This window comes from Talpa occidentalis, unplaced genomic scaffold (assembly GCF_014898055.3).
Source record: "Talpa occidentalis isolate TD23 unplaced genomic scaffold, MPIMG_talOcc4v2.1 talOcc4.5, whole genome shotgun sequence".
Lineage (NCBI taxonomy): Eukaryota > Metazoa > Chordata > Mammalia > Eulipotyphla > Talpidae > Talpa > Talpa occidentalis.
The window spans coordinates 110,644,491-110,656,665 of NW_023604861.1; the positions used below are offsets into that span (position 1 = coordinate 110,644,491).

A 12,175-nucleotide genomic window follows, 5' to 3' on the forward strand; every position below is an offset into this window, starting at 1 on the left:
TCCCTACACAACAGTGTGCAGGTGAGTTTCTGAGCTAGGGCTTTGCAGCGTCAGCAGCCAGCCTCCACGCTCTTAAATTCCTCTCCCCGTCACCTGAGTTCTGCCCACAATTGAGTCAAACCCAGGAAAAATGAGGGGGAAAATACCTCCCCATGAAAGTATCTGATGAACTGTGTGGAGCTGCATTTCTCAGGAATGAGAGGAAGAGCTCACAAATTTTGTTGCCACAGCGAGAAACAAAGTTCCATCAACATGACAAATGAAACCTGCCATCACTCACCTCTGCAGGAGGAATTTGACTGCCAAGACATGTTGTCATTGAGTTGTTTGGTACCGTGGGTGTAGACAAAAGATGAGCTCCACCACGTAGCAGCCTTGTGAGAGGGACAAGGCCTCTGAATCTCTGAGATTACAAGTCTCCGTGTAAGGAAACTGCCTTGCCTGTATCCCCTGGCTCCTCAGATGGTGACGGTGCCCCCTGAGCCACTTCCAGGAGGTGGTGGCATGGTGGGAAGCCAGTCCTTCCACCACTCAATAGTTCTGAGACTTTGAATGAGGAACTTCCCTTTCCTGAGTGTAACGGCAGGAGGACACAGGGCAGGATCTCTATGACCCGAGCTGGTGGGGTAAGGAGAAAAGTGTCCTGGAGTCCTCAGTTGCTTTTGCAGGCTTTTATTGGCATTTACCAGGCACATGGCAAGCAGGGGTGCTGGGGGCCCAGGAGTCTGGCAGGCCTCCCAGCCCCCAGCAAGTCTTCACTCTTTCTGGGCTCTCCAGCGTTCTCTCATGGCCTCTGCTGCTCTGCTCTGCTTCTCCTGTGGTTCTTCTGGCTTCCCCGTGACGCCACCCTTATAAGCCCAGCCTTAGCCCAGGTGCACCCACTTACGCATGCCCACACCCCACTCCAGGTGCCCACCATCAGGCATGCAGTCAGGACCACAAGGATCCATCATTAATCCTAATGGCAGGAGGGCAGAAAAGCCTGATACTTTACTTACCCTACACTGAGCCTCCATTTCAGCATTGCTATAAATTGCAGGTTTGTGTGCTGATTGAGACAGTGTGCAGAGTGCATGGAGTCAACTAGGTTCCTAGTAGATTTTAGTTCCCTCACCTCTAGACTTTGGCTGCCCACACTTGGCAGAGCTCCACCGGCCTGGACAGGAGCTCAGGGTCTGCTGGGATCCCCAAGCCAAGGCCAGCAGTGTAACCTGGTGCTCACTTCCTTGAGTAACTTCTGTGAGGCCTCAGGTTGATTTCCACTTGGAAACCAATTCAGGATGAGTAGCTTCTGGATCCTACAAAACAATTTTCCAAAATCCTTCCTTACTTCACCACACACCAGCCACAGATTCACACTCCAATTCAGCATGCCTTGACAATGCTAAAGTATCATTTCCCCAGCTCCGGCCTTTGTAAGCTCCAGTATGTCCGGTACGTTAGCTCTTTACACCTCAGAAGAAAGAGATCCTCTTCTTCCTAAGGGCCATTGCTCACTCATACAGAGCCTTGTGGGAATTAGAACAGGCACCCCCCCTGAGCAAAGCTGAGGCCAGGGTATGCAGCAGAGTGAGGGCGGGCCACATCGCACCAGGCACAGAGGACCCCACATTTCTGCTCCTGTTCCTGCCACGTTCTTCTCCTCTTCACCGCCAACCCCACTGGCATTTTAGCAGCAGCTGACACATACTGAGGGCTTGCAAAGCACCAGACACCGGCTCAGTTTTCCCTGCACCTCTCTTTTCTGATCATCACGAGTCTCCCAGAGATGTGGACACGTGCTGTTTTCCTCAGCCCAGGACTCCATCTTCATTTCTTTGATAATGGGACTCCCCATTGCCTCCAGGGAATCTTTTGTCCCCCCTTTTGCATGATCTGGCCCCTGAAGAGAGAGGCCCTCTCTTCAGAGTGAGGGTTGTAAGGATTTGACAGCAGTGCTGTCTGTTGGTGGCCATGCCCCTTTCACATGCAGGAACCCAAGGTCAAGGGTAGTACAGAAACAGGCCAGGAGGAAAGAGGGATAGCAAGGCCATACCACACTGCTCCTGCTCCAGGTCTGAATTCAGCATGGGCCTGAGATCAGCATGGGCCCCCCCACCCCAAACAGTACTTTGATTAGTGTGAGTTGACTTTCTCACACCTGAAAGCAAAAGAGTTCGGATTATTAGTATACAGATAAGTAAATTAGACAGATTCTATTATTATCCTCATTTTACAGATGTGGAGACTGAAGTTAAGGGTCCAGAAGCAGAAGAGTCACTCTTGCATAAATATATTTCATTCCTCTAGGGTGTCCAGTGTGGCCATCTATCGGAGGCACTACAAATAGAACACTGTCCAAGTGGCTGTTCCTTGCTAGAAGTAACAATCCAGAAAAGAGGTGCAGGCAAATATTACTGACATAGCCCCACTTGAATCAGATCCCTGTGCGCAAAGCCATATTTATCATTTGCATGATGCTACAAATCAACTCATATCAGAATTGCCTTAAAGCGTGGATGCCCTTGGTGTACTTGGAATCTGAGTAATTCACAGACATGAGTCTCTTATGTCTTTTCAAACTCTCAAGGAGTGGGTTGTCATGGGTTTTCATCCTGGCTCAGTCAGTACATGAATCATCTGGGGACACATTGGTCACAAGCAACAGAAACTGCACTCAAAGTGGCTTAAACCCAAAGGGAATTGGTTGGCTTGGTGACTCAGAAATTCAGTGATGAATGTGGCCTCAGAAACCCCAGGGACTCCAAGAACACGGTCAACTCTTGTTTGCATATTTCCCTCATCAACATTGCATAGCTCTCCTGTCTCTGTGTGTTGACTCATACCGGGCTGGGTGGAGGTAGATGGAGGGAGGTAAGGGGCACAGACACTTCTAGGGAAACAGCCCAATTTAACAATCTTGGAGGAAGGAGAACTGCTCATTCTCAAAATCTGCATATACATACTCTGCGGTGGCACAGCTTGGCTCATTGCCCGCTCTGTGACTGCGACAGTGGGCCCTTTGACTGGCAGCCCCTTCAGAACTGCACCGAGGAATTTCATCAAGGTGGGGAGGGGATCAGATGTCACCTATCAGGTTTTAAAGAGTGTTCTACTCCCAGCTACCCCAGACACGCAGGGCTGGGACCACACAACTGCTTATCATCTCCATTCTTGGTAATCTGCTTCAGCCCACCTGTGTGACTTTGGACCCTTTGCTTCCTTATATCTAAAGCAAGAGTTTGAAATTGATTGAGTCATCTGATGACCACTGCCCCCATCACCCTAGCTCTGATCAACTAAGAACTATTACAGGTAGAAGAAATGAAGCCCTCTGGGAAGGGGTGCCCTGCCACAGCTTGAGCCCCAACATGTGTAGGAGCTGTTACTAAAGTAGGGACCGAACAGAAGCCGACAGAGGAAAGGTCTTGGGCCAAGACAGAAGGCCAGCCCACCCAGAACTAAGATCAGGAAGCCACTAGGCCCGTGCATAACTGGAAGATCAAATTGCTTGTGGACGAGGAAGAACTGGCGTTAAACTATTTGAAGTGGTGACCATGCTGTATATAGGAACTTGGACCTCGGGTTGCGTGGGATATGGGGGAGAAATGGGGCCAGGAAGGCAGATCTGGAAGTTCCATTAGTGGAAACAGGAAGAAAACCCTGTATACAGAGTGGAAGCAACTCAGCTTTAGGTCAAAGGGTAAGAATTTTCTCAGCTGCTGGTCTGGCATGGCCCTGGTAGGATGTAGGAGACAGTCTTTAATGTAAATAGCTGAGACCCCAGCTCTCTCTAAGCTGTCACCAGCAGCTCTGGTGACCACAGAACCTGGGCAGGGCTCAATCTTCTCTAATTTTGAAAGTTAAAACTTAAGTCATACTCAATTCTGAAGGATGCAGTCTGCTTTAGCTCCTTAACCCTACTAAAATGGGCTCTCCCCCAAAACCAGACTTAAGCGCAGAGCCGGAAGAGGTTTAGAAGTACCCTTTGGTCTCTGTACCCTGCCTTACCTTCCTCCTTATCTACTTGGAATTTATCAGATCTTTTTTTTTCTCCATTTGATTCTAGTGAAGGGGAAAGCATCATCAACAAATACTCCTAAGCCTCAATATAGTTGGATACTAAGATCACAGATAATAAAAAAAGTGGCAATGTGATCTGTTAGAATTATGAGGTAGGTTTATTAGCACTTAGAAGTGGTTGGGGGAACAAGGGCAGAAACCACCAAAGAATGGCTACTTGGATGCTGGCCGACTAACTGCAGCAATGTAAAAAATTATTTTATATAATCATGAAATGGTAGAGCCTATCCCAGAGGGTACAAATGGTGGCTTCTGGACAGTCAGACATGCATATTTTCCTGGCCAGTGATGTTTTTATTTTTTTATTATTTTTAAGATTTATTTATTTATACATGTGAACCGGGGTACAGGCCAGATGTGCGGGAGGGTGAGAGGATTCACCAGAGACATAGTGTGGAACAGAACAGGCAGACTGACTGAAATACACTGCTGAGGGGTGCAGTGGGTGAGACAGGAGAGGTCTGCTTGCCATGTGGGTATTTCCCCAGCTGGCCAGGATTGAACCTGCACTGCAGAGCCTGTGGACAGCTTCACAGCACTGTGCTCAACCATCTGCGCCACCAGGGAGGTCCACCAGTGATGTTTTTAAATGTTTGAAGGCTTTTAGGTTGGCCGTTAAGCCCTTTGATCTGTACCCTGTACCTGCCTGGACTTGAAGCTATGGCATTTGAAAGTCCTAAAAACCCAACTCCTTCAAAAAAGGGGCAGTTCAGTCACACAGCTAAGGGAGCAAAGCAAGGACTAATCCAACTCAAAATCGCCTTCCTGCTACACCATCTCACTGCTCACTTTAAAGTCACCTGTCCAGCTTGCACACTTGCTCCTGGTTTATAAGCACCTATCAGACCAGAGTGATAGGAAGATCTCCAGGGTTGCCCCCTGTGGGTTCGCTAAAACATTTGTGGTTCAAGACCTAATCTCCAAGACAAATGGTCAGATTTGAGTGGACCAATTTCAACATCTTGCTCCAAACACTGCTGATGTTCAGCTCTTAACTCCTCACTGTCCAGGCTTCTGGACATCATCTCTGGCCACTTCTCATTTGTACATAACCATTTGTGCAAACAGGGTGCAGTGCAGTCACTTGATTAGATGTCAGCGCTTGGTGACTGGTGAACTGAGAGGATGGAGTGTCTTAGAGGGTGGCCTTGTATCCATGACCCAGGTGGGTCTACTGACAGAATTTTCCCTTCCTTCTAAATTTTGTCATTTGTGAGTTTATTTATCTAACTCTGAGGTGAACCAAAGGTAGCAGCAGTGTGGTCTTTGACTTGCCAAGTCTAGAAATAAGATCAGGGTGTCCAGTGGAGGCCTCCCAACAGTCCACACGGCCACATAGTCCGCACCACTGCTGAATTTCCCACACAGCTGACGAAAGACGAGTGTGGGCACTTCTATTTGGACAAACCACATGCCAAAGCAAAAATATGCTAACATACATTGAATTTGGATCTTGTTCTGAATGTTGTCTGACACCATGGAACACTGCTTCCAAGGAGGTGGGGAAACCGCTGTGGCAGAGATGAGGATTCTACAGTCGTCCTTCTACTGCCATCCCTGAGAATGTTCCCGAGAATAAGAGGCAGCTTACTAGCAACAGGATGCCGGCTGCAGGGCACTGCTTCCTCTGCAGAACCCTAGCACTGCCCCAGGATGTGCAGACACCTGAAAACTGGCCAAATAGCTAAGTTCTGAAACAGAAACAGAACAAGAGGAAAGCAGAAGCTTTATTGAGGGAAGTGGGATGGGGAGAACATCAGGCAGAAAACTTTTGTGGTGGGCTCCACTTCTAAGCTTTAGTCTGTGTTATCATTCTGGGCATTTTCATCATGTTCTGCAGCCTCTAGCTCCTTAACCCAGAGTCTAGGAAAGCAGTAACAGATTTCCTTTGTATATGAAAATTCTCTGATTTGTTCCTCCCCATAAGCTAATTAACATTGATTTGTTTCAGACCAGGGACTGGTTTTCTTCTAACTATTCATTTTAATCAACAGAATGTAACTAACAAGCTTAAAGAATCACTCAGTACTGAATCAGCAGCTCATACCATATGCTGTGGGTAAAAACATACTTCCCCAAAAAGCTAAATGCAGAAAGACCAAGGATAGAAGGTGCATTTAATACTCAAAAAGTCTAACAGGATGTGCCTAGTATATGGAACATTGAGATTCTTAAGGGGAAAAAGTTATTCTTTAAATATATCTACCCTAAAACATCTTTCTTCTGCTTTGTCACAATTTTTACCCTTGAAACAGTATGGTAAGGGGAAAAAAACCCAATGAATTACAAAAACAACTGTATCTTGGATGGATTCTTTGTGCTTTTTAAAAAAGAAAAAAAATCATGTATTTTCTCAGAAACATGGTTACGTGGCCAACAGATTTCATGGTAACAGTATGGCTGAGTTCTAAATCTTACATAATATTTATGTAGTTGGCTTTACTCTGGCATTACCCAAGTTCTTCTTTGAATGGAGAAGAAAAACCAAACCACATTACAATTAGAACTGTAAAATGCAACTGTCTTTGACAGGTCAGAAATTAGTTTATTTTTGCTTTAGATACATCCACTATTCCAAAAGGAAATTAAATGAAGAGCCTGGCTGTTCCATTATCATATTCATGTAATAAGCACAGCTTAAGTCAGAGACATCTTAAACAGGTTTATTACTTTCCCCCCACCCCATTGTCAAAAACAGAATTTTTTTTTTTTAGAAAAATGAATGCAGTCTGATTAGCAATGGCTTTTAATGAAAAGAAATTATTAATTTCAGTATCACTAAGTCTGTCAAACTTTAAGATGGTATCTATGACTTAAGAAACTGTTCCTAAGCTGAGGTCATAAAAATAATTTCCTACATTATCTTCTACAGAACTATAAATCTAAACATGAAAAGCTTCATATACTCTCTGATATATTTAGGTTAAAAATTCACTGGATATATTTTTTACATGACATGGAGTAGGGATCCCATTTCATTTTGTTCCTGTTGGATATCTCATCATTATCCCCCCACCATTTATTGAAAAGATTATTTCTCTCCTCTCCCACCTGACTCCACATTTGGCAGGGCCAGCCACCAACTCTTAACTGTTCCACCTCTTTCCTATAACTCAGAGAGGTAGACTAAATCAGTGTTCCCAGTCTGAAAAAGTTTTGCTAAAATCCGGATTTCAAAGTCTCACCAGGAGTAGGAGAATGGTAGACAAGGTGGAGGGTCACATCAGGACGCTAGATTTACAATAAATACTTGGACTAATACACTTGCAGTCAACCTGGGTCCTGCTGTCAGACAGACACTCTGGGAAATCACCTGGGGCGATTTCCATGGTTCCTTCTAGCTTTAAGACAATATCTTTGCAAAGTCTCTACCTACTTCATTCTTCCATATTGCTTAATAAATATGTATAAAATACCTATTTCAAATAAACACAAATCAAATTAGCCAAATTTCACAAACTACATGATTTTATTTATTAGTCACTGTTGCCCATATCCATTTAAGTATTTCTCAGTTACAGTTCTCCTATTTCAAAATAAAGATCTTTAAAAATGTAGTAGGTAGAGCAAAGCATTACTAAATATTTTATTAAGTGGATTCCCCCTTGGGCATCTATTGCCAACACTAAGAAAAAAGGTTAATAAAAAACAATACAAAAGCATTAGATAATAGTTTGTCAATATTATCTTCAGTCTTCTCACGTAGTAACCTTTATTCGTGAAATGATTTCATTTACAAAACTATTATTTTTTGCTACCACCTCAGCTTTCAGTTGTCTTAACTTTACTGTGATGTTTTCCTTCGACATTTCAGTAAACGGCATTTGTTTCACCTTAGATAGAAACTCTTGGATAATTTTTTCACCTTCCTGAAAGACATAAAAACATTCCATTAGTCTTAAAAGTGTGTATCCTAAAAGTCACATTACAGATAATAAATTATTTCATTAAATTTCGACCAAAAAGTACCATCTAGTATTTAAAGAACATCTGTACTATTTAAATATGCACTGTTTGTAATATATAAGCAAAGCCCTTAGTTGACCATATTTCTTCACTTCCATGTCATTAAAAGGATATTTATAAATATAATTTCAGCAGCTAATGACAAAGAGGCTGACTATTTGAGTAGTTCCCTAAATTCCTCAGCTTCTGTAATTGATATATAAACTTAACTTTCTGGGGAAAAAATGAATTCAAAGATACAAATACTATCAGGCATAACAGTTACTGAATATTTAATACACACCAAAGAGGTATCTCTTTGTTGTTTATTTTACTGCCCAATTATTGTTGTTCTGAAAAACATGGTCATTACTTGCCATATAACCCTTGGCAAATCCCTTAACCCATGTTCCTCATCCACAAAGTGGATATAATATTACCGACCTGATAAGACTACTGTAAGAATTAAAAGAGTTAATGTGTAAAGTGGTTAGAATAGCACCTAGCAAAGAGTAGCATTAAATATATGTTTACTACTGCATTATGAAGGAGAACTAGAAGTCTGCTTTTCACACAGGGAATTAGTTGGTAATAAATACTTTAAAGGTGAAAGGTAGAAATCCAAATGATAAGATGAAGAATAATTACTACCCTATTAAATAGAAAGTACACTTTTTTCAAACAAAGATTAAAATCTTATCATCTAAATGATACGTTTGTCTCCTTAAGCTGTAAAAAATTTCAAAATACATTGTAATTAATATTAGCAAAAAAGAATTTTTTTATCAGAATATTAGAGATGACATTAAAAAAAAAAAAGTCTGCTAATTTCAGATCACTGAGAGGTGTGGCTGATACCAAGACTACTTATTCGGGTTGGCAATCTTCCATGCTTAAAACTATTAATAAATTATAACACCTTTCTCTTGCCTGTAGGTAGAATAGGTAAAATTCCATACCTTTTAAGCTCAACAAACCATATATAACATCTATTATTTTAACATCTATCCTTCAAGTAAGAACAGTGACAGAAAAAAACCTCACTGGGTAAAAGTTAATGGAACAGGAAGATGTCACAATGTGTAATACAGTAAATGTTGCCAGGACCCAGCAGTGAATTTTTATTTTCATTATTATGAGAACTAATAATCCTGCTAGTCATTGCTTCCTTTCTGCGTGATCACTACAATTCTCCTATCACTCATAGAAGGTCCAAGTTAAGATTCACTTCTCCCATGAGAACTAAAATATCCTGCCCACAAAAAACTTCCCCAAATAAATATTTGTCATATGCCACTTTATTTTCTATGATATTTTCATTATTCTTACATCAGAGTTTAAACAACTGAAGGGCAGGAGCTATGCTTATTTTATTTGTTATTTTAACTAAGCACTAAGTATGCAATTTAACTGGACTTGATCTATTTATTCATGAAAGTATCAAAAAAGTGCTTCGGAAATCTATAGCTCCTCTTAATTATTTTAAACCTAAACTAATATTCCTTTCCTTCTTTTAAATCTGGTACTTGATCATGCAGACATATGTAGTACAAAAATGATGCAGATGTATCTAGTACAGAAATTTAAATCATACAGGATTCTTTGCTAGGCAAGTAAATGTAAGTGAAAGCCAACAATGAATGATGAAAAACTAAACACCACAATTATATAGGGAAAAAATAATATTTTGGCCACTTGATATATGTAATGATACAGAAATGAAGTAACTACAAAAACTAGCTGACTAACCTCTCTTTCCAGATAGCACCTCTTTGCTGCGGGTTCCATTTCATCATATTGTGACTCTCCAAAATTCTGAAACTCCTCCAATTCCAGGGCTTTTTGTTTAGCACATTCTATCACATGTCGAGGGAAATTAGCAAGCTCTGCAACGTGAATCCCAAAACTTTGATCGCAGATACCTACAAGAATTTTAGTGGGCATGAGGGGCAAAAGTAGAAAGACACTATTTATGTAAAAGGAACATATCCTTCTTACCATCATTAAGAAACTTGATTTTGTATTACTTCAAATACATCAGCCAAATGTTTCAGAGCAATTTAATGGAATTTTAATTAAGTTTCCAATGAAAAGCAATTAGGACTAGGTACCATGTTTTATCCTTAACAAATGAAGGAGGAAAAATACAAACAGTGGAGGAAAAACTTGATAATCCTCAAAAAGCTAGACAAATATCTGAATCTGAAAAAAAATTAATTAACTCAATATTTCTCTGAGGTTTGCTTATTTCATAAGGTAGGTACTAAAGTATTAAGAAAAAAAAGTGCAAGTATCACTAATTAGAAACATTTAATATTCTTTCCTATAATCATTTTCTAGAGATGGGTATCTCAAAAACTGGTTGGATAAACATATTTATTAAAAAATGAATGGGGGGCACTTAGTTATATATCCTATCATTCTGGAGATGGATACCTTGCACAACTAAAAGAAACAAATAAAGCAAATGTTTGCTGAACATCCATAGTGAAAATGAACTTGTTCTTCTCTGTACTTCATTTGGCCTTTTTTTCACAACCCTGAACCTATTTCTATTATCACACAAAACACAGTGACTTAAAAGCAAAATCTCAAATTCATGCTAAATGCCAGGTTTAACTAAAAAGTATCTAAATTCCGTTATCAACAATAATTACATAAATGCAGTAACTCAGGATTCCCACTGAAGCGTAAGTAACAAAGGCTAAAAGAACCAAAAATAATCATCTCATTTACCTGCAAACCAACTGATGCAGAAAAATGAGTTCACTGAAAAGCAAAAAGTCATCTGAAAGTTCTCATGGGTGAAATGTTTAAGTAATCAAAACTTTATAGCACATTAATCTCATCAACTCAGTAATATGATTAGTTACCAAACTTGCAAATGACAAACTTTTCAGAAAGTATGAAATGTCAACAAATATGTCATTCCATATGTGATAACGACTAACAATTTCAGGATTTCTGGAAACCTGTTTTAAACAAACCAGTTTATTAACATTCCTTAAAAATACAATCAAATAATTATAATAATTTATCCATAATAACAGATAGAGCCTAGAAACCTCAAGTTTACTGTTAGTACCTAGCAGCTAAATTGATCAGAAAACATACTTCCATGAGAGGTAGTACCAAATTCCTTTGAGATGATGTTTACAACACAGACTCAAGAGTATAGATTATTCTTTCTGTGACTGTCTTAAAATGAGTGGTACTAGGGAGACAGAGACATATAGATAATGGGCATATAGATTTCCCTGCCTCCAGACTATGAATTAAGAGGTAAATGTATCTTCTAAAAACAATTCAAACTAACTTAGATGAAATGGGCAGTTACTGATGATCCAGGGTAGGGCATGTCCTATTGCCACAGTCTGGCTGTGCAGTACACCAGTGGTACATGCTCACCTTTCTTCACCTGATAAAGCATGGTCAAGGTCTCCTCAGTGGTCAGTGCTGTGACATGTAGATTATTAACAGTTGGTATCTGATTAGCCAAGGCAGTAAGTTCATGAAAATGAGTTGCAAACATGCAAAAAGCCCCAATCTTGGTTGCAATGTACTCTGATATTGCCCATGCTAATCCAAATCCATCGTAGGTAGAGGTTCCTCTTCCCAACTCATCTATGATTATTAAAGAATCTTTGGTTGCAGACCTGAAACACATAATTACATGATAATTTCCCATGACATATTAATGTGGTAGTGCAAATAAAAAGGGAGAGAAGGGACAACAAATATACCAGATTATTTTAACACTGAAAAATTCAATGAAGTTGATAATGAGCACTAAAACTTCAGAAGAATGGGCACACACACAAACAACTGATGGAAGAGAAAACAAATGCGAAGATATTTTAAATTATCAATCTCACCACTAGTAATTAAATAATTTCCAAATAATGTAACTATTCATTTCCTGGCAACTGAGATTTGAAAAAAAAGTAACACCATGTAAAGATTGGACAGGGGGCAATGAAACAAGTCTTACACATGGCTGGGGGTGATGTAAATTTGTGTGCCTACCAATACCAAGAAAGTATCAGCATTCTTTTCTCGTCTTTAACCAAATACACTTTTTGACTAGAGAGTCTGATAGTTCTTCACGTCCTACTGATGGATGTCTTATGCTTATTTCTTTAACCTCTTAAAGCAGTGAGTATTAACT

General features: G+C 40.5%; 1 protein-coding gene across 1 annotated transcript in view; it reads right to left on the reverse strand.

Moving 5' to 3' along the window:
• Positions 1 to 6,572: 6,572 nt before the first annotated feature.
• The window catches only part of MSH2 (mutS homolog 2), a 56,101-nt gene continuing 50,498 nt past the window's right edge, over positions 6,573 to 12,175 (reverse strand). Inside the window, 3 exon segments of the mRNA XM_037528098.2 lie at positions 6,573 to 7,931; positions 9,757 to 9,929; positions 11,416 to 11,663. Coding sequence (XP_037383995.1) covers positions 7,761 to 7,931; positions 9,757 to 9,929; positions 11,416 to 11,663 — 592 coding nt within the window. The 3' untranslated portion in view covers positions 6,573 to 7,760.